Raw genomic sequence first — 22852 nt, 5'->3', positions numbered from 1 at the left:
ATCCAGTAAAGAGGAAGCAGGTCTGTCTAAGGTGGAGAACAGGGACAGTGAAGCAAAGGTGTGATGTTTCCACTGGACTTGAAAAGTATATAGGAATTCACCATCTAGAGACAAAATGGAAGAACATTCCAGGAAGAGAAAAAAAAGGATGAACAAAGACATAGAAGCATGGACGCAGTTGATCTGTTCATACTGAAGCATGAGGTGTAAAGTGGTAGGAAGCAGATGGGGTAGAGAGGGTGCTCACAGGGGAAGAGGTGTGCTGGCAAGCTGTGAATGAAACTCAAGTTGTAAGCCAGAGCTTTGAATAGCAAGAAGAGGAACTGGAACATTACCCTGAAGGTAATGGGGAGCCTTGGAAGGTTTTTGAGAGGGAGTATACCCTGATATGTAGCTGAGCACTTTCCCACGCTGTTTGGTATCTTGTCATGTTACATGCCTTTCTCTGTAATCTAGGCTCCTGATGGGTGGGGGCTCTCTATGTCCCCTAATACCCAGGGCACAGCCTGGCACATGGTGGGCTCCAGTGTGTTGAATAGCTGATCATTCCCACCCATCAACATACACATTAAAACTCCACCATGGATCCGGCCTTCCCGGCCTGTCCCTGAGCCTGAGCCCACCCCACACTCATAGACCAGCCCACCTTCCACACTCATGCTCTGTCTCCCCACAGAGGCTCACCTGTCCTGTTCATTTTTTCTGATTTTTATCCACCTTGATGGGACCTTTTCAGCTTTAGCTCTGTAGCTATGTTACTGTGGTCCAGAGAAGTGTGTGGTCTCAGCTTTGGTCATCAAGGCCACATCCCTGAGGCTATGCTTTTGGGCCCACACTGCTTACCCACCCAAGGGACCCTCTCTGAAGGGTGGCCTGGCACCCAATAGGCTCCTACCAGCACATGGGTGTAAACTGACATATTATGATTATCCACAGAGATGAGAGAAAACAAAGATTAATTTTGAGTCAAAACATGTAATTTTCCTTTAAAATCAGAACTACTCTTCCACTTATATTATTTGATGCTTGGGTGGAAAATAATACCAAAAAAGGGGACAAGCTCAAGTCCCAAATCAGAGCCTGTGTCCTCCTGGCAATTCATTTCTCAAGGCCTGCCGACCAACTGAGAGTTCAGTGATACTCATAGTTTGATGAGACCGGGGTGTGAGATGTGAGGATGGAGAGGGAGTTTGTTTTGTTTTAAATTTAAGGGTGGGTGCGTTTACCTCAAGTCTTCAAGGCTGGTAATTTTGAGGAGTGAATCTCCAGCTCTTTTCTAAAGAGGCTCCAAAGCTTAGAGCAAAGAGGTCCAGTGAAAGGTTGAACCCAGGGCCCTGAGAGTTCCTTGCATCCTTTCCATCCAGTTTTAGGTTTCCACATCCTGGCCAACTGGAGGAGCTCTTTGCTAACTGATGCTGAGAACAGCAGCCTGGGGGTTGTGGGGCTGGGGCTCTAGTCCTGGTTGTGACCAGTGCTGTGTGCCCCCTGGGCCTCAGCTTCCTCATCTGCATTATGAGGAGGGCCTGAACGATTGCTAGTCTCCCCCAGTGTCAACACCATTTCACCGACAGTGCAACAAGCTAGAAAGAAGTCTAAGGGATCAAAATAATTTTATTCAGGCTGACAGAGGACCTGAAAGAGACAATCCCCAAATTAACTTGTAAATGAATTCTTTTGAGTGTTCTAAAGCTTTGAATTTTTGAGAACTTTAACCAATCAAGAATGACTTCTAAGAATGAACTGAGCACTTTACTCTAGAGGTGAGCTCCTCAAAGGCAGGCAGGGTCATGCCCTAATCACTTACTCATTCAAGCACCTCTCTCCCCCCAGGGCCTGGCATAAAGTGCTGGTTTTCCTGAGTGAATGAATGAGGGAATGAATACAGGCTCAGCATGCAGGCTCAGTGCGGTCTAGGCACTGTGGAAGCACAGAGAAGAAACAGACATGATCCTCCTGAAGGAGTTTTTAATCCACCAGGAATAGGATGGGGGGCACAAATACCCTAGATGATTAGCGAATAATCTGAGACACAGTATGAGCCAGAGTACGTTGTTCTGTAGACTCTGTGTGGAGACATGGGACTCACATCATGGTGGAAGGTAGCCCTGAGAGAGATCTTCCAGCCCAACCAGAGGAGTCCAGGAACTTGCGCCAGGCCATGATAAACTGGTTGGACATCTGGGGTTGCAACCCAGAAGACAGAGGAGACAGAAACATTTATTGAGCAGCTATGGACTGCCAGGCACAATACCAAGCTTGCATCTAATTTTTAAAACCATCTTGAGAGACTTCAGTTATTGCCCCCACTTTATGGTAGAGAGAGGTTTCAAGAGGCCAAGAAACTTGCCTAAGATCCCACAGTTAGGATGAGCCTGAGACAGAATTTGAACCCACACTGATAGTGACAAAGACTTCCTGCTTAAGCTGGAACTTAACCTGGTTTTAGTCTAGCTTTGGGATGAAAAAAAATCCTAGGTCAAATCCTGCCTCTGCCAAAATCTCTTTGACCTCAGGCAATCCTCTTCACCTTTCTGAGCTTTCTTTTCCTCGTTTGTAATATGGGGAATATAATATATATGAGGAATAAATAAGATCATGTACAAAAAGTGCTTTGCTCAATAGATAACAGTGATTAATACTGTTTTTCTTAATAATAGGGTGTGGAGGAAGGTGCATCAGTGCAAAGGCCCTGAGGCAGCAGAGCATATGGACAAGGTCATGGGCAAGGTCAGTGGGAAGACTGGTCTGGCAGAAGTAAGTTGGACATCATTCTGTCCTTTAGGGAGGCTGGATCACTAGAGAGTAGGAAATGAGGCCAAGAGGTAAGGCAGGGCCAGCACAATTCCAGATGCCATTGGATGTCACTGTCCAAATGCTCACTGGGCTTACTTCCAGGAAGCATGGGAATGCCCAGCACTTTGGGCTCCGGTCTAGTTCTCCAGAAGGATACTTATCCCCTGACCTTCTCTCCTCACTGGCCCAAAATATTGACTCCATCAGAAGACCTGATGTAAAACTTCTTAGGCGTATGTCCTTCCCAGCCCTAAACCTTTGCATCTTGAGGGACTATCATGTTCTAAGGGGATATGTGTATGTCTGACAATATGTAGGGTGCTTTAACACACATCTCATGATAACCTTCCAGGTGAGTCCCCACTGTACAGATGTGAAAATGGAAGGATCAGAGACCTTATGAGCCTAGATGAAATAGGAATTCTAGAGGATGAGCAACCAGATGAAGAAGCACATGGAGACACCCAGACTAACTTAGAACAATAACTGCGCTCAGTTCCCCAGCAACTCCCATCCCCGTGGACTCCCATGTTAGACCCGGAAACGCGACCACCCCACACTGTCTGACACTGTGACGATACTTTATAGTCAGAAAACATGCTGTTAAGTTCTTCTGCCCCATACACTCTGTGGCAGGGCAGGGATTATCTTTCCCATGCCACCGATAGGAAACTGAGGGCCAGAGAGAAGCCAAAGGAAGTCGACCCTGGACACAAAGCTGGTTCAACAGAACGTGAGCCACACAGTTCTGCCCTGTCACTTACCGCAGCCTCGGCATGGGAATTGCCACTCTCTCGACCAGGGGGTTCAGCCGATAATAATCCAAAAATGTTCTTGCCACATTCCGTCCTAGCTTCATATCTGCAATAGTGTGCGTCAAGGAGCAACTTTGAAAGGAGACCGAGTCAGAAAAAAGAGGGCTGGTAATAAAAATGATAACAGTAATAGAGGCAGCAATACCACCTAGAATCACCATTCTAAGCTTTTTCTATGTACTGCCTTTTTTGATCTTCACACAATTTTCGACACTATTCTTTTCCTCATTTCACAGATGAGGAAATCAAGGTACAAAGAAGTTAAATAATTTGCCCGAGGTCACAGGACTAGAAAGGAGAGGAACCAGGATATGGGTCTAAGTCATCTTACCTCAAAGCTCTCTTCCTGGCTTTTGGAACATACTGTGTCCCTCTGGGGCTCGCTGGGCTTCCGCGCTGACTAGTGTTCGTGGAACAGTGAAATGAGTTTCACCACCGTCTTCAAGAAGCCCCCAGGCTGGGGTAGGACATGGCCCAGGACATGGAAAGTAGCATTTATGGAGCACCTACTATGTTCCTGGCATGGCACTACTACTTTGTTTACTTATACACTTTAAACAATCCTGTGGGGAAGGCATCTTAATCTCCCTTTTGCTCTGGGAGGTTAAGGTACTTGTGCAAGGCTGCCTAACTTAGGCAATGGTAGAGCCAGGACTCCAATTCAGGAATGTCTGACTCCGGAGCAGTGAACGTTCCACCACCCTGGGCTGTTTCCCATCCTGAAGGCACCTTTTCTGTCAAGGGCTGAGTCATCCCAGGCCAGTGCCTGGTGGGAGGAGGAAAAACACCAGACAAGTCGTTTATGACACTGAGATGTGCCGCAGGCTCGCTGTGCTCTGGGGCCGCCACCTGCTTTCTTCCTCTGCATGTGACCGACCTTCTCTGTCCCCTTCTTTAAAGAGTTCACAAGCTGGCATTAGGCATGGCCTCTCCAACCAGCAGACCCTGGTCTGCTCCTTTTAACCTAGTCAGGCTCCAGCTGGCTTGGGGAGACCAAATCACCACTGTGTGTGCTGACAGTAAGACTACAGGGGTGCAGAGGAGAGGAGAGGACCCTGTGGACTGGACTAAAAAAGTATAGCAGAAATCTTGGAATCAGATGCATCTAATCCAAATCCTGGCTCTGCCACATTCTGCGTATGGCACATTGTATTTTTTAAAAATGTCTGCAACGATATTTCCGAGCTCACATGTTATTCTATGCTATGACTTTGACCCTCCTTCCACCGAGAAGTGTGGTCTATGTCTCCTCTCTTTGGACCTGGGTGGGCGACTCACTTGTGACCACAAGAATGGCAGAAGTGGTCAAAGTGACACTGTGGGCCTTCTGAGGCAAGGTCAGTAAAGGAGATGTCACTTGTCCCTGGCCTGCTGGACTACTCCAGCTAGCGTCCTGCACCTCCATGCAAGCAGTCCTGCTGCGCTGAGGCCACCATGCTGTGAGGCAGCCCAGACTAGCCCACAGAGGGGTTGCAGGTGGAGGCCCTGCCACTGTGCGGAGACCCGGCCAAAGGGAGACTCCCGCCAGCCCACGGTGCCACCAGCACACTGCTGTTCTCGCTCCAGCAACTGCGTCGCAGGCTCCAGAATAAGACCACTCGATGGCACCCTCCGCAAATTTTGGACCCACAGAAAGCATGAGGGAAGAGCTGGTGTTTTAAATGCTCCATCTGGGGGAAGTGTGTTACACAGCAGGAGAGCCCTAGAACAGTCTCCTGTAAGCAACTCCGTCCTCCTGAGCCTGGGTCCCTGCACCCATGAAATGTGAGCAAGAGCCAGCTCACGGGGCCTGTGCTGCGGTGCGTGACTGACACGTGGGTGCTGACGAAATAAGCGAGACAGTGGGGGACAAGGGAAGTGTGAGCCCATCCTCCCCAGCCTGCCTTGGCAGCCAGACTCAAAGCCACCCTAGAAGAAATCTGTGTTAGCAAAACTCTTGAACCTTGCAAGGAAACGGAGTCAGGCTGCCAGTAAAATGTTCCCCTGTGAAGTGCTGATTGTTTTCAGATGAGCCCTGTTTGAAAGACAGGGTTTTAAAGGTAGACTTGTCTGGGGCACCCTCTTTCCCTTTCCCTCTCCTACCATGTTACAGATCCCTCAAATCCTGAAGGTCTCACGCCAGGCTACTTACTGCAACGACCCTGTCTGAGTCAAGCAAGATATGGGACCTGGGTGGGAGGAGGGGAGAGACGAATCAAACATCTGCAGTTAAAACAAGCTGTCTTTGGACAAGGATTTAGGACCCAGACAAGGAGAGGGCACTAACTCTTCTGGCTGAAGCCTTTCCAATATATTGCCCAATAGAGAGAATGCGGAGCTCCCGACTTTGCATTGCCAACAAACATCGCCGGATAGCCTAGACGCTGACAATGTCATCTTCCGCATATTCTTCTGTGGCTCACTGATCTGTTTCTGGTGGGGGGTCGGAACAGACGGCAGGTGGGGTCAGGACCCCCAAATCACAGAAGCAGGGGGGGGCTTGGCTGGGATGGTGTGAACTTCCATTCAGAGCTGTTTCAACTAAGGGGCAGGTGTCAGTAACTCTGGTACTTCCGGGACCCTGTAACAGGTAACAAGGGTTTGGGCATGTGCTGTTCACTCCCATTCATTCATTCATTCATTCTAACATTCGTTGGGCTCATCCCATATGTATGCTGGGAGGAAGAGTGACAGGGATGGGGTTAGAGAAAGAAGAATTAGATGAGCACAGCGGCCAGTCGGGAGGAGGAAACTAGCATGTCCCACTGACTATATCACCGAGCAGGCTGCTGCCTTGTCATCTTCACGACCGTTTACTTTAGCGCTCTCCCCGTGCGCTGCACAGTGTAGTTACTATCACCAGTCCCCACCACAACCCTGCAAGGTCAAAGTACCATTCTACACATATTTTGCAGAAGAGAACACTGTAAAGAAGGAAAATCTGCATAAGTGACCTGGAATCCTGTGGCCTGAGAGTGAGGTAGGTAGCAGGTGAACCTGAGGGTCTTTTAACAAGGTGCATATGGTTTCCCCTCTCTTGAGCGTGATTATACATTCCAACACTAAACTCCATGGACATGTAGAAGGAGATTGAATCCCAACTGGGGGAATTGTGGAAGGCTTCATGGAAGTGGGTATATAACAGAGATTTGAAGCACAAGGATGAATTGCAAGGGGGAGGAAGAGAGAGATGGGATCAGTGGCAGCACGGAGTGTGGCCGGGGCATGTGACCCCAGGCCATAAAAAAGACAGAAGAGGGATCAAGGGCCCAGGCCACCTCAGTGTAGAACAAAAGGTGAGGCTGCAAGGCAAGGCTGTGGACAGATCAGGAGAGGCTTTGAATGCCAAATTAAGGAATTTAAACTATTCCATAGGCAATTCAAAATAGTTGATATGGGTGTCTGTGGTCGTATCTGTCATTTGTCCACTCAATATATAGTTATTGATCAACTGCTATGTTCAGGCTGTCTGGAAGTCTCATGGTATACTGTGGTAAACAATAATAAATAAATAAAACACAGCAAAACAACCAAGACAATGGTTCTTAAGTCTAGAAGTGGAGACAGATAACAAAGCAATAAAAACCCAAACAAAGATATAATTGCGATTGTACTAGTGTAGGATGAAAATGCGCAGGGTCTGTAAGAGGGAGTGATGAGGTGCTGCTTCGGACAGGGGATGTGGGCGGGCCTCCCTGAGGAGGACGTGTGAAAGAGCGGACAGGGGCAGTGGGAAAAAGTCCTTGGGTCGGGGAGAGGGTCTGAGAGTGGGCTGGCATAGAGGGACAGGCAGGGGAGAGATCACGTGGAGCCTTATTCTGGGTCACCTGAAGGAGTCTAGATTTTCTAAGAGAATGGGAAGCTGCTGAAGAATTTTAAGCAGGAAAATGAGACGGTCTGATTTATAATTTTAAAAGGTCACTGCTGTGCTAAAAATAAGGCAGCAAGAGTGGGAGCAGGGCAGATGGGCCAGGAGAATACTGCAGCGGGTCCGGGGTAAAAACGAGGGAGGTCTGGACCAGGACAGAGGCAGTGGAGATGGGCATATATGTTTTGGGAGAGGAGCTGGCAGGTTGGCCATGGGGCCTGCGGAGAGGCGGGGGTGAACGGCGACCTCCTGTGCACTTAGCCAGAGCAGCCGGGTGGATGGGGTGCGGTGACTGGGAATGCAGAAGTCTGAGGGTGGTGGAGCAGGCTCAGGGAAGAGACTAGGAGTCAGTTTGAGTTCAAGATGCCACTGAGACACTAAGCAGCCATGTCCTACGGCAGAAACAGGGAAAGAAGCAGATCATGGAAATGGTTTCTGAACTGCCAGTCCTCTGGGATCATGCAAGCCGCAAACTTGCTGACTGTATGGCATGAATGTCCCACTCTGCCCAGCTCCCCACCTCCTGTTCCTCCTCTCAGCATCCCGAGGTCTCTTGGAGAGAGGCAGTGGCTGCAGGACCCTCTGCTCTCCTGTCTCAGGGCCTGGGATCTGGTGCATCGAATGAGCACGTAAGTGGGAATCAAGAGACCAACCTGGTTTCAATCAGTAACTTGCCATGTGATTGTGGCCATTTCCCTGCTCTGGGCTTAACTCCTCTGTGGTAAAAAGTACAGTCTCTCAGGTCCTTTCTAGCATTAATGTGGTGTGTTCGATACAATAAACTTATGAAAAATCCCATCCCAATTCTTTCATTCAACAAATGTTTACCGAGAACTTGCTCTATGCCAAGTAGTTTTAGGCACTTGGGATATACAGCAAACAAAACTCACAAGGATCCCTGTCTTCATGGAACTTTTGTTCCAGTTATGGGAGACAAACTGTCAATCCTACACATTTGTAAATTATTGAGAGTGCCAGAAAGTGAAAGTGATAAGTGCTATAAAGTAAAGATAAAGGACAGTGTAAGGGGAGTACAGGGGGCAGGGGGCACATTGTCGCACTAGGTACAGTGGTCAGAGGAGCCTCACTGAAAAGGTGGGGTTTGAGCGGGCTTGGAGGAGGTGAAGGAGCTGGCCAGCACCCAGGATCAGGATCCCCCTCATCAGAAACACAAGCCCTGACCAGCAATTTCATTTTTGGCCTCTTGCTTGGCCCAGCCCAATCCCACTACTAGGGACAGTAGTCAGCCTTGGGGATGAGTTCCCCCTGAAGGGAGTCAGAAAACTCCTCCTTCGTGACACATGGCAGCTTCCTGAGGAAGGTCCTCCCTACGTGCCTGAGCAGCCCCAGAGGGAACGCATCTCACACACGCTTTCCTGCCTGGCCTGTGGCTTCCCTTCCCCATCCTGTTCCTTCCCCTTCATCTCTGCTACCATCTCCACACTTCTCACTCTCTGCAACTCTTCCAGAACCATCAGTGAGCCCACCTGGCCTGGCCGGCCCTGAAGGGAGCCAAGGTCCAGCCCCACTCATCAGATACCATATTTCACTCCCTCTTTCCCCATAGCTGTGTGCTGCAGGCAGGTCTGATTACCGTCCCCATTTCGCAGATGAGAACTTGGAAGTGACTTGTCCAGTGAGGCCCATCAAGAACTGGCACAATGAGGACTGAAGCCCATTCATTCATTCATTCATATATTTAGCAAGTGTCTTTTACATGCCAGATGCTATTCTGGGACACAGGGAAGAGAAAAAGTCCTAGTCCTCATGAAATCTTTCCTTGCTATCATCCTGCCTCCAAATAAGAAAATTTAACTCCTACTGGCTCCCTGTTTTGAAAGCCCCGCCTGGATAGCCCTGCTCATACTCCTGCCCCTGCCAGCAACAGATGATCATCGTTAAAGGGGAAAGATTAATTCTGCAGAGCGGTAGGCCAAGGAAACGTGATTTCTCCTCCGCAAGGCTGACAGCACTGCTGGAATGTTAAGAGGCACCTGTCTAGGGGCCTGTAGGTAAAGCCAGAAGAACAATGCGACAGTGAAATATCTTTTGCCTCTGCCTCCTTCCCCCACCCTCCCATGGTGGTGGACAGGTGCGTGATAAACAGATGAATCCTTCTCCGAAGTGTAGCGTGGGGGGCGCACAGGTCATTGCAGAGTCCTTTCCAATAGCAGGCGAGTCCTGATGCACCCCTAGGTGAGGACGCCTGCGAATGTGGGAGGGAGACAGAGACAGAGAGAGACAGAGAGAGGGAGGACATGGAGACACAGCTAGAGGGAGGAAGAGACAGAGAGAGAGGCAGAGGCAGAGACCAAAAGAGAAAGAGATGCGAACAGCCAGGAAGATATGAAGAGAAACCCATCAGGATGGAGCAGAAAGGAAGATCATTGGAGGGGCTGAGAACAGCTTGAACTTGAAAAGTGGAGAGAAATGGAGGGAGTGGCAGAGAGAAGAATAGGAAGCGACTGGCAAAGGGAGAGAATCAGAGAGAGAGAGAGAGAGAGAGAGAGAGAGAGAGAGAAAGAGAAATGTAGACAACGGGGAGGGAGAAAGAGAAAGGCAGAGTGGAACAGAAAGAGTCAAAAGCAAGCAGGGCAGGGTGCCTGGGTGGCTCAGTCGGTTGAGGGTCTGACTTCGGCTCAGGTCATGATCTCGTGCTCAGTGAGTTCGAGCCCCACGTCGGGCTCTGTGCTGACAGCTCAGAGCCTGGAGCCTGCTTAGGATTCTGTGTCTCCCTGTCTCTGCCCCTTCCCCACTCATGCTCTGTCTCTCTCTGTCTCTCAAAGATGAATACACATTAAAAAAAAATAAAAAAAAAAACAAGCAGGGCTACACAGGCTTTGGAGGAGAGACAGCACATGACAACAGGGAGACTGAAATAGAGGCAGAGACAGAGGAGGGGAGAGACAGGTGACAGGAGGGGGGGGCCTCCTCTCTGACACATGAGAAGCAACTCAGGAGGGTAGGAATTTCGTGAAAGGAGAGGGGAGATGAACACATACACAAATGGTGGGGAGGATGCCCAAATCCTCCAAGAGGGAACCCAAGGTGGGGATAAAGGAGGCTCCGGACTGGATTCCTACAGCCACTATAATTCACCACCAACTCAGTGCCTTAAAACAACGGACATGTATTCTCTCACAGTTCTGGAGGCCAGAAGTCTGAAATCAGTTTCAATGGGGGCGAAAGTAAGGTGCTAATGGGGCCACACTCCCTCCAAAGGCTGCAGGGGAGAAGCTGTTTCTGGCCTCTCCCAGCTTCTGGTGGCTGCTCTGCACCTTGACTTATGACCTCATCACTCCAGTGTCTGCCTCGTGGCCACACTGCCTTCTCCTGTTGTGTGTCCAGTCTCCCTCTGCGTCCCCCTTATAAGGACACGTGTGACTGCATATTTGGGCCCATCCCAAGAATCCAAGATAAACTTCTCCCTCAAGATCCTTAACAATAACATCTTCAGAGGCCTCGTTTCCATGTAAGCAGACACGGATAGGTTCCAGGGGTTAGGATCTGGATCTGTTTGGGGGGTCCTCATCCAGCCTCCTGCATGCTCTCAGAGTTCATCTGGGTGGCTAAGAGCAGAGGATGAAGACACTGCCCGGGTGTCGGGAGTGCAGTTCTGGCTCTGTGCTGTAAATCTCTCTGGGTGGTCATCCCCCATCCCTCCCCACTGCCCCTCAGTGCCTCCTGCACAAGCAGCAAGTGCATTTCATTTACCAGATTGGGACCCAGACATGCCCAACTCCAGAGTCCTTTTTATGTACAGTATTTGCTCCAGAGTCCTTTTAATTTACATTATTTGCAGGAAATACCTGTATTGGACTATACGCTGCCTATTTTGCCTCCTAAACATATTGCAGACCTGCCCTTCCTCCTCTCCACTACTATTCCTTTACTTGAGATCCTTTTCTCTCATCTGAACTATGGCTCCAGCCTCCTAATTGGTCTTCCTGACTCTAGTCTTCTTGACTCCATTTTCACTGAGAGATGTTCTCATAATTGCTGACCTTGTGACTTTCTGACTCATGACTCTATGCCAATTCCCTGCCACCTATAGGGTAACAACTAAACTTTTAAATTTGGCATTGACATCCTTCCATAAGCTAGTCTAAGCCTTGTCCCCTGACACTAGATTCCACTGTGCATCTATTTGGAATGTGGGGTTAAAGTCCAAAAAGCATGGGTTTTAATATTGACTCCTACACATTTAGCTGTATGATTTTGGGCAAGATATTGAACTTCTCTGAGCCTTAGTTTTCACATCTCTAAAAATGGATAATACTACCTACCTCGCAGGACTCTCATGTTGATTAGAAATTATATATCCAAAGCACTTAGCACAATACTGGCAGGTAGTAGGTCTCTTTATTATCATTATTATTTATGAACCTGTCATCTTCAACAAAGCCTAAGCTCTTCAAGGACAAGGGTGTGTCGCATTCAAACTTGTTTCCAGAGCCATTTAACACAGGTTAGGACTATAACAGAGACAAGGAAGAAACAAACAAACCAAAAAACCCAAGATAAGGTAAGAGGGAGACAAACAGGAAATAAGAGATAGGGAGACAGAGAGATGAAATTATTTTTTTTAATTTTCTGGATGTTCAGGGATAAGGTCTTACAGGGCCCTTCCATACTGTGTGCCTCAGTTTCCTTTCTGTAAAATTGGCTAGAGGGTGATCTCTGGTTCTAATCTAGTTCTCACTCTCTCTGCCCCTCCCTAGGAGGAGAGGATACCCTTTCAGGCCACCCAGATCAGTGCAGACTTCTCAGGCATGGGAGCAGTACCCATCACTCTGGTGGGGTATTTGGAAAAGAAATCAGGCTGGAGGCTGGCTAGGCTAGAACAGATGGAGATCTGACCTTAGGAATAATGTGCCTGAGTCTGGACAGGATGTCCTTGGGGGATTTTTGAACTTCAGACCACGTTAGGCAGGTTGTCATTCATTCATGATTTGTTACTCGTTTATTCATTCAACAGACACTTTTCAAGCACCCCTGTGTGTTGAGCCATGTAATAGGAATATAGACTACACTGGGCAGATAGAGTAAACAAAACAGGAATGGTTCTGCCTTCACGCTGCTCACAGTCCAGGCACTATTGACATCTTGGGCTGGATGATTCTGTTGCAAGGAGGATCCTTGGCTTTTCCCCCTAGATACCAGCAGAACCTTCCACCCTGCTGTGACAACCCAGAATGCCTTCAGACATTGCCAAACATTCCCTGGGGTGTGGGTGTGGGTGTGTGTGGAATTGAATTCACCTCTGAGTTAGAGACACTGGTCTAAGGGGTGCATGATATCTGGTGGAGTGCAGCACCAGAAATGGGGGTGGGGCACAAGCAGGAGTTTTAGAAGCGGGCGAGAGCTTGACTGGGAGAGGCCCTGGTTCCCCAACCTGGGGAAATGTCATCCCCGAGTGCTCCTTGGAGACAGGCGAAGGGGAAAGGAACGTGACTTCACAGGCTGTATTGACCTACTAGGATGGTTGCTTCAGCACCTCTACCCACCACTTGGGCAGGAAGAGTGGTCTCCCTCTGTGTCCCGCACCCCTCGGCCTCTGAGATGCCTCTCACTTCCCTACTTGCCCTGGACTGCTGGTATTTACGGCCCATCTATCTCAGAGCCATTCCTCACTCGAAAGGAAAGTTCGTTTCTCCCCACCACCTCCCACACTCCAGCTTGTTTTGTGACTCCCCCGCTCTCCCTCTGTTCCATGCCGGGAACTAGCAGTTTCCCAGCAGTGCCTCCCTTTGCCCACTGATGGCTGACCACAGCTCTGGAAATTCGCTCACGAAGTCTGCTGTGCCTGCCCAGCTGGGCCCCACTCAGCAAATGGGGGGGGGGCTTGGACGCGGTTCAGTGCTAGAGGAGGCTCTGCTTCTCTGAGATGCTCCTAGATATTTTCAGAAGCTTCCACTGACACACAATATAAAAACAAGACTAAAGACCAAAGTCAATATTTGTGCAGCAGTATCTTGGAGCAAGCGGGAGGCAGGGACAAGAAGCATAATAAGTGGGAAAAGCTCCAATGAGTCCTGGCTCTGGGCCTGCCTGGGAGGTTAGGGGGAGGGGCTGCGTGGCCTTGTGTGGGACAAGTGTCAGTTTTCCAATCTGGAAAGTCGGGGGAGGGGCAGACTTGCTGATGTTTTGAAACTTTCAGCTCTGTGATGTTTTGGGAGTCTCTAGATTCCAAGTTCCTACCTGGGGAATTAGGGGCTTCCTGGCCCCTCCTGTATTACGGGCAAAAATTTACGTGTATGTGTGAATTTTCCTAGGGAGGATATTCATAATTTTGCATAATTTTCAAAGAAATCTGCATCCTTCCAAATGTTAAGAATCTCTGCTCTAAATTTGGACAGTGATCCTTGAGTTTATCATCACCTTTAGATAATAATATTCCTTCTCATCTTCTGACTCATTCACTTTTTATACCGTGACTCTTCTGGGATTAGTGAGAATCTGGTGGTGCTGGGGAGTGCAATCAAGTTAGGCTTGGAGCACAGTTAATAGTAGGTAGACTCTGTCCTCAGTACACCTGCATTACCTTAGAGGAGCTCAGAGATTCTGGTGGTGCCAGTCCACTGGAGGGGCCAAAGGAACAGCTCAGCTAAGCAATGGGGGAACAAAGTAATAATCACAACTAGCCTAGAATTTAAGAGGCCCACTAAATGGTTTGCTGAAGGGACAGACTATAGGGTTCTTGATCCTTAAAAGAAGGTCCTTCCCGGTTCCTTGTTTCTTCATTCCTGACTCAGCCTGAATCTGAAGCACTTACATGCATTAAGGGAATGAACAATATCCTGTGAGTCAAGAGACCCATAAAAGAATGTCAGCTTTAACCAAATTGCTGTATGACCTGGGCTGGGTCACTCACCCCCTCCTGGGCCTCACTTTCCCCATTTGTATAATTAGGAGGAATTCAGGTTTTTGCACGATTTCACCTGGGGATGGCTATAGTACAGTGAAACTCCATTACAATACCTTACTCTTGGCTACCTCCTTACATTTAATCCTCATTTGGGGACATTTTTGTTCCATCTTAAGCAAAATAGAAATGATCCCATCCTTTAAATTCCAATCTTTAGGGCCCTACTGGCTCCAATGTTTTATGATTTTCTTTCCTGCCCTTGTGTTATTTTCTTTTTAACTGTTATCTCAAACCTGAAACTCAGGGGATGGAGCTCATGTTTATGATCATTTACTATCTTCTGAGCACCGTGCTATTTACTATGTGCAAACGAGGTAGATTTTATTATTCCCATGTTACAGGTTAGAAAACTGAGGTACAGAGATATCATTTATCTAACATCACTCAGTTAGCAATTGGAGGTGAAGACTCAACTCAGGTCTGTCCAACTGCAAGGCCTAAGGTTTTTGAGAATTATTATCATGCTATACTTATATAATTAACCGTCTTAAGATGGATTTATTCACTTATTCAATATTTATTATCTGCTGTGTAAGGCTCTGGGCCGAATGCTATGGATTTGGAAATGATAAGTCAGTCTCGGTCCCGAGCAGCCCTTAGGGAAGACATGTAAATAAAAACTGCAGTGCAGGGCAATGGTCTCGATGGCAGAGGGAAGTAAGGGAATCGGGAAACAGAAAGTAAGACTTAACATTGGAAGGACCCCAGAAGACTTCTCAGAGAAGGTAACACTTGTGTTGAACTGAGTGGGGGGCTTTTAACGGAGATGAATCTGCATTAAGTAATTCAGTCAACAAGTAATTGAGAATTTACTATGCACCAGGTACTTTTCTAGATGCTGAGATACAACAGTGCACATGTGCTCATGGAGCTCACATCCCAGTAGGGGAGATAGTCAATAAAAAAAAAACAAATGTAGAATGAGGTTGGAATCTGGGGGACTTGACAAAAGAGTAGGAGCTGCCCAGGCAAAGAGGGGATGACGGCATGGGAAGGGATCCCTGAAGACAGGCAGAGGCATGTGCATGCTTCCTGAGGCACGGTGATCCCCTCAAAAACTATAAGACATCTGGTTTGGCTGGAATATCTTCTACAAGATGAAGAAGGAAGCAAGATAAATACACAAAGACAGGTCATGAGTGGCTTGTGTGATGTAATGAACGTGAACTTTATGCTGTAGGTAATAAGGAACCATGACAAAGTTTTAAGGGAGGGAGAGAGAATGTTAGATTTGGCTTCATAATGATTATTCCTGTGGCCCTGGTAGAAGATGGTTTGGAAGGGACAAAGACTGGAGACAAGGATAGGTCTGGTCTTGGGAGGATGAGGAGGACCTAAGCTGGGACTCTAACAGAGGGGCAAGAAGGAAGGGACAGAATTAGAAATACTTGTCACATAAAATGAATGTGAGCTGGGCATTTAATGTGGGGTAATCTGGGAATGTGGGGTTCTGGCAGAGATGGCTGGACTAGAAAAAGCATCAAGGATAGCACACCAGGTTCCTATCTTGGGAATCAGATGCTGGTGTCACCAGTGATCCTGGATATGAAGTCTGAATGTGGCTCCTAGAATCCAGGGAGCTCTGTGTTCCTTAGAGTCCCTTCCATGGCACTCTTCTCAATAGGACAGTTGCCTAATTTTATTTTGCTGCACATTTGCATCAAGTGAGTCATGATTCCTACTTTGAAGCTCCACTGTGATGCCTAGTTACTGGCATTTCCTTACATCTCGTGCTCTTTGGGGGACATCTTGGTTTCTTGTCAGGCAAACCCAAAGTGAGCCCACAGACAGGATGGGTAAGAAGCTGGGCTTGAGGGGCGCCTGGGTGGCGCAGTCGGTTAAGCGTCCGACTTCAGCCAGGTCACGATCTCGTGGTCCGTGAGTTCGAGCCCCGCGTCAGGCTCTGGGCTGATGGCTCGGCTCGGCTCGGAGCCTGGAGCCTGTTTCTGATTCTGTGTCTCCCTCTCTCTCTGCCCCTCCCCCGTTCATGCTCTGTCTCTCTCTGTCCCAAAAATAAATTAAAAAAAAACGTTGAAAAAAAAAATTAAAAAAAAAAAAAAAAGAAGCTGGGCTTGAACTCCCCACGAGACTAACACATTTACCCAAATTTTAAAGGATAGAATCTATTTTCTCTGGAACTTTTCTTTTCTATTCTCACTCTCCCACACCTCTGATGGGCCAGCTGGCCTGTCTGCTTGTCTGCCTGACTGCGTCCCTCCCTCTGACAAACACTAATCAGGATCTGCTCTGTGTCAGGATATAAAACATGCCTGTTCCACGTCTCATTCAACCCTGCTCTATTTTACTAACAATAAGACAACAAGTCATATTGTAACCCATGCTGTCATTGAGACCCTTGAGAACAGGACTTCCTCAACCAGGTAGATGCCACTTCACACCCCCCCTTCACAGCCCGTGCCTGAGAGGCTGTCATAGACCGTCTGCCTTGCTGACTCTAGGTAATGTCTGCTCATGCGTCAGCCCTCAGCCCAAATTCCACTTCTTCAAGAAAACCTTCCCTGACCTCCTGGACAAATCAGTGGCTGCTGTCATATACCTCCCAGGGCCCCTGGCACCCCTTCATATAGGCCTCTCATGTCTGTAACTTTACGCACCAGTGTGGTTTTTGATAAAACCTCTTCTACTAGACTACCAAGTTCCATGATTGCAAAAACTGTGTCTGTCTTGTTCACCATAATCCCCCCTCTGCCTGGCAGTGTATGACACACGTGGTGTTCAATCAATATTTTGCTGCTAATTGTGGGAATTTGGGGAGAAATCTAGGTGTCTGAGGACTTCATTAGGAGGAGAAACAGTGGTTACTTCCTAGTGGCTAATGGTGAATGAAATTTTAAGAATAGAGATGCTAAGGGGTGCCTGGGTGGCTCAGTTAGGCGTCTGACTTCAGTTCAGGTCATGATCTCACGGCTTGTGGTTTTGAGCCCTGGGTTGGGCTCTGTGCTGACAGCTCAGAGCCTAGAACTTGCTTCTGATTCTGTGTCTCTCTCTCTCTCTGCCCCTCCCCTGCTCATGCTCTGTCTCTCTCTCTCACAAATAAATAAACTGTCAAAAAAAAAAAAAAAGAATAGAGATACTGAGCTGTGGGAGTTTGGCACAAGGAAGATTGAAAGCAAGCATCACAAACTCCAGAAGGTAAAGTGGCTTTGTTCTTCTGTCACTCCTAGGAAAGCAGGGTCCCTGGAAGAGGGACTATCTGATGAAGAGAAGAAGGAGACTATCACTGTATGATACATATTTCCAAGGAGCCCATGTAAGGTCAAAGATTCAGAGATGAAAAGGTTTTGTGGATGAAACAATTCCCCTCTAGTCTCAGGCAGGTGGATCCTGGGGTCAAGGGGTCATATTTCTTCCACAACCAGCTACTTATAGTTAGAAGGTGAAAACAAATGAATACTTCTGGGCCTCCAGGGACACACCCTCCTCTTGAGCCAAAGATTCTTAGAACAATATCCCACCTAGGCAGAGCTGGGAGCCCTGGCCCTGGCCCTGGCCCTGGAGGGGACAAAAAGGAGGAAGGCCTGGGAGCCAGCGGGAAGAGCTGGGTGTCAGAACTGAGCTAACTCCCACCAGGCTGGGACTGACCGATTACATCCAGAATCTGCACAGCTCTTGGCCTCTCTCTTTCTCACTAGACCATGAGCTCCCAGAGGGCAGAGCCTGTATCTTCCCCATCCTCGGTTCCCCACAGCCTCAGATGACTCCACTAAAGAATGTTTGTAGGAAGAATAAGTAAATGAATGAACACATAAAGCCTGGGCAAGTGTGCACTCCCTAATCCTACATTTTCTTATCTGTGAAGTGGTAATGACTCCTAACTAGAGTATTGTGAAGACTGAATGACATAATGAATGTGAAAGCACGCGGTCAATAGGGACTCTCACATAAAGTAGATGTTCAAACATACTTTATCCTCTCTTTTGCCTTTAACCACACCTCCTGACTTCAAGTACTCCCGGAACTTCACTGGCCTTCATATATTATAGGCTGAACTTGACAGTGCACCAAATGGCTAGAGAATCATAAAATACCTGAGCAGGGGGTACCAACAGCAGCCATCGGTCTTGTTTTGTTTTCTTGCTCTTAATCAATTCCCCTTTCACAACACCCCGTTTTTCCATATTGAGCCCCCAATCTCAGTCTCTGTGTCTCAGGAGGAGCTGACCTCACCCAGACTGTCCAGGAGGATATAGAGTCAATTTGATTGGGGCCAATCTGAGTACTGAATGACTCTTGCCACAGTGATCAGTCCGGTGTACATATGTCCAAGGTGACTCAACTCTGGGACTTGTGAAAGAGGGAATCAGGGAATCCCCCTTAACCCTGAGAGGATGGGATGTCCACCAGGAGCTGCTGGCAGTCATTTTGCTTCCACAGGGGAGAGAGCCTGTCAGAGAATGGTATCAATGCTCAGGGAGCAGCTGCAAACCCTGTCCTGACGACACTGTCTCTAGATCCAGGCATGCTTAAAACCAATATTCCGTTGGACTTTAAAGTTTTGCATGCAGATTAATTCTCCTTTTTACTTAAGTAGGTTTGAATTGGGTTTTCTGTCACTTGCAACAAAGAAATTTGACTAATACAAGACCTTGACGTTTACCTCATCAAACCTCCTCATTTTACATGTGGGGAAGAGATTTGCAAAATCACATGGCCAGTTTTTATACACAGCCAATTTTCCAAATAAATCTATTGCCTCACTTCCTTTTATCTTTACTGCTGACCAGAACAGGAGCTGCTTGTCCTTCTGCCTGGGTAGGGTCATAGAATATTGATTTTGGTCACAGAACGCCTAATCTTTCTCTAACAGAGAGAATTTCCTAATTCAAGTCCTCAGCAACCAGTTTTGTTTTGCATTACAATGTTTTTATCCCCCAAGCGGAACTGCTGATGACCGTCCTTTCCCTTCCACACAGTGTAATCAGCAGCAATTAATTCTAATCACAAAGAGACAGCACAAATGAACAGAGCATTAATTGGACGGAAGTAATCAGAATCTCCTTAGCCTGCAGTTGGTACCTGTATGGAAGCATATGTGATCAGTCTCGTGCATTCGTGTGTACACACACACACACACACACACACGCACTCCTCTCCCCTCCACTCCAATCAACCAGGGCACAGGAGAGGGTATAGACTGGGCATACTGTCTGGTCACCATGGTGTAGTATTAAAAAATCAAGGACTTTGGAGTCATAAAGATTCTACCACCAACCAGTTGCTTAAAATTGGCCTCCTCATTTGTAAAACAAGGATACGCAGACCTACTTCAAAGTGGTTTGGAAGATTAAATAAGTATATTGTATATAAAGCACTTCTTACTGGTTTTTAGCAGGAGCTCAGTAAGTGCTAGTTTTCTTTCCTTCCACATCAAACACCTTTTATAGCTGGTAGAGAATAAAGGCCTAACGTGACCTGAAATTTTAGATAGTTGACTGTTCTGGACTGGGTCAAACAAACTTGATAGTCCCTTCTGATCTCCCTTTAATCCTATACCACCACCCTCCCCCATGTATCTACCTCAACACACACACACACACACACACACACACACACACACATACACACACACACACTCAGTCTGGTCATTCTTCAAGGCTTAGCCTAGACTGCACCACATACATCCTTCATGAAATTTTTGAAATTTGTTCCTGAGAGCACTATTTTCTTTGAACTCCATTCCTTTTTCATGATATAAAGTGTATATGGTGATATAAAGTGATATATGGTGTCTTTGCTTCCCTATCTCCTCAAGTTCCTTCACTCCATCATTGAACCAACTTCTTGAGCCAGTAGATGCACGGGCATATGACTTGGTCTGTGTCCTAAGACATTCAGGTTCAATCTAGTCCTTGAGCACAGCAACTGTGTCTGACTCATTTTGCTATCCCCCAGGCCTTGAGCCATGGTTATCCTTAAATATGTGATAATGGCAATGGGTTGCCCAGGAGAAAACATCTGGGCTGGGACATCAATAGGTCTTGTGAGGATACCCAAGGCCAATGAGCTTTCTAAGATTGGGCACGGATTCTGCTGAGCTTTCTGAGGGAAAGGATTCAGTATTACAGAGAGAGATCTGGGGTTAATTAGCCATGTCCCTAGATCATGTCACACAGGATGCATTCAAATCCAAAACCTTGAATCAGCTGAGACCTGGTGCCCAAGGATATATGATTTAGTAATATACCTGCAGAAGCTCTGGCCTGGGATCAGGCCCACCTTTGCCACCAGGTTTCACAGTGATGTTGAACAGTTATTTACCCCTTCTGGGTATCAGTTTAGCCACCTCAATTTTAGTCAGCCAACAACTGTGAACACCTACTGTGTTTCTCATCCTGGAGATATAGAAATAAATCTGATATCATTAGCTCCTTTCAAGAGCTCATTGTCTAGCAGGAATTATGAAAAGGAAAATCAAAGAGAGATGTTGTAACCTCTTTATATTGTGTAGTTCTTTGTTTTTAAAACCTGAAGAAGGCTCCTTAGTGCCTGTAGGATAAATTGCCAATCTCCTTTACCTGGAATCACAGCCTCTTGTGATGTGGCCTCCACCTACCTATCTAGTCTCTCCTTCTCCCATACTGATCCTGTGCCCTGGCCACACTCTAGTGCCCATCACTCTCAATGCTCCTTTATCATTTGTGCCTTTACCCATGTGATGTCCTTCCAAAATTCTCTTTCTGCTAAATTTCTGATGATCCTTTAATACAAAGTGAAAGTATGAAGTATGCACAGAAGTAGCATCACATCTGTAAACTGGAAATAGTTCCAAATGTTATGGTTTTATGAAAGCTTTCTTTTTTCTCTTCCCTTCCCTTCCTTTCCTTTTTCTTTTCTTCTCTTCTCTTCTCTTTCTCTTTTCTTTTAAAGGGAAGATTAGAGTAGCTCTACCAACACTTTTAAGATGCAATCACTCATTAATCTTTGTATTGCATCTTTGGAACTCATGATCAATCTGCTCGAGCTGTACCTCTCCTCATGGTGTTTGAAAACATCCCAAGTGCCAATTAACTAGACTGCAGGCTATGGGCTTGTCTTCCTAAAGAAAGTTCCTTTCAATGGTGAGTGAGGTATCAAGTCAACTTCACCGCACTCAAACTTCCTATTCCTAGATTTCTATTCCTGACCTTGATAATAGTTTTCTCCCTTATTTTCTTAAAGAGATTTTTAATTTTTTTAAGTTTATTTATTTATTTGGAGAGAGAGAGAGAGAGAGAGAGAGAGAGAGCATGTGTGTGTGAGCAGGGGCGGGGCAGAGAGAGAGGGAGATAGAATCCCAAGCAGGTTCTGTGCTGTCAGTGCAGAGCCCAGCTCAGGGCTTGATCCCATGAACTGTGAGATCATGACCTGAGCCAAAACCAAGAGTCAAATGCTCAACCCACTGAGCCACCCAGGCGCCCCAAGATTTTAATTTTTTTTACTAATCTCTACACCCACTGTGGGGCTTGACCTCACAACTCTGAGATCAAGAGTTATATGTTCTATCAACAGGCAGCAAGGGGCCCCTAAAGTTTCTCTCTTAAAAGATGCTGTAAGAGATCACTTAGGTCTCTTATTTCAGAGCATTGAGGTGCTCATCCACAGCTCTGGGCTTTCAGGCCCTTGTGGAATGTCTTCCTCTTCCCCTCTTGGTGAATGCTTAACCACCCTTGTAAACTCAGCTCAAAATCTGTCCCATTCAGGAAGCCTTCTCAGATTCCTTAAGGCTGAATTAGTTGCTTACTTAATCTGTTCTCTGTGTTCTCATGGAATCCTGAACCCATCTTTTCTTTAACTTTAATTACACCATTTTATAATCCAAACCAGGTAAAGAGACAGGTTAGGCAGATTAGGTACCAGGTACCATGTGTGATGGGATGATAAAACATCAATGAAAATATAGCAAGCTGAAGAAAATTATATTTATCAGAACTGTTTACTAAGATGTAGTTGGAGGGAAATTTGAGGTGTTCAGGTGACATAACTTGCTCAAGTCATCAAGCTAGACAATGGTCTAGAATGGTTTAAATGGTTTGAATCCAACTCCAAAATCAAGGCTTGTGTTGGGTATTCACTCAGTCATATGTGTTGGATGCTGTGTGTCAGGCACTGTGCTAGGCACCGGGGTGCAACATTTCAAACATGGCAGACAATGGCAGAGCAGAGCCTAATTCCTTATGTTGGTTTCCAGTGTTAAGATCTGAGATTCTTTTGAGCACCTGGGTGGCTCAGTTGGTTAAGGATCTGACTTTAGCTCAGGTCATGATCTCACAGTTTGTAGGTTTGAGCCCCGTGTCGGGTTCTGTGCTGACAGCTCAGAGCTTGGAGCCTGCTTCGGATTCTGTGTCTCCCTCTCTCTCTCTCTGCCCATCCCCCACTTGTGCTCTGTCTCTGTCTTTCTCAAATATAAATAAGCATTAAAAAAAAAAAAAAAAAAGATCTGAGATTCTTCAGTCCCAGTGTGTGATTTCA

At 47.0% G+C, this 22852-nt stretch overlaps 1 protein-coding gene across 4 annotated transcripts in view; it reads right to left on the bottom strand.

The window, feature by feature from the left end:
* The window catches only part of LOC131504751 (BEN domain-containing protein 5), a 1495810-nt gene that overhangs the window by 14491 nt on the left and 1458467 nt on the right, over positions 1 to 22852 (bottom strand). For 3 of the 4 annotated variants that reach the window (XM_058717439.1, XM_058717441.1, XM_058717438.1), the window contains exon 12: positions 3558 to 3654. In XM_058717439.1, coding sequence (XP_058573422.1) covers positions 3558 to 3654 — 97 coding nt within the window. Of the gene's footprint in view, positions 1 to 1948; positions 2179 to 3557; positions 3655 to 22852 lie in introns of those variants that run through there. The other variant, XM_058717440.1, reaches the window with a different exon arrangement.

This window comes from Neofelis nebulosa, chromosome 2 (genome assembly GCF_028018385.1).
Source record: "Neofelis nebulosa isolate mNeoNeb1 chromosome 2, mNeoNeb1.pri, whole genome shotgun sequence".
NCBI classification, from domain to species: domain Eukaryota; kingdom Metazoa; phylum Chordata; class Mammalia; order Carnivora; family Felidae; genus Neofelis; species Neofelis nebulosa.
This window is presented reverse-complemented; position numbering and strand designations above follow the sequence as displayed.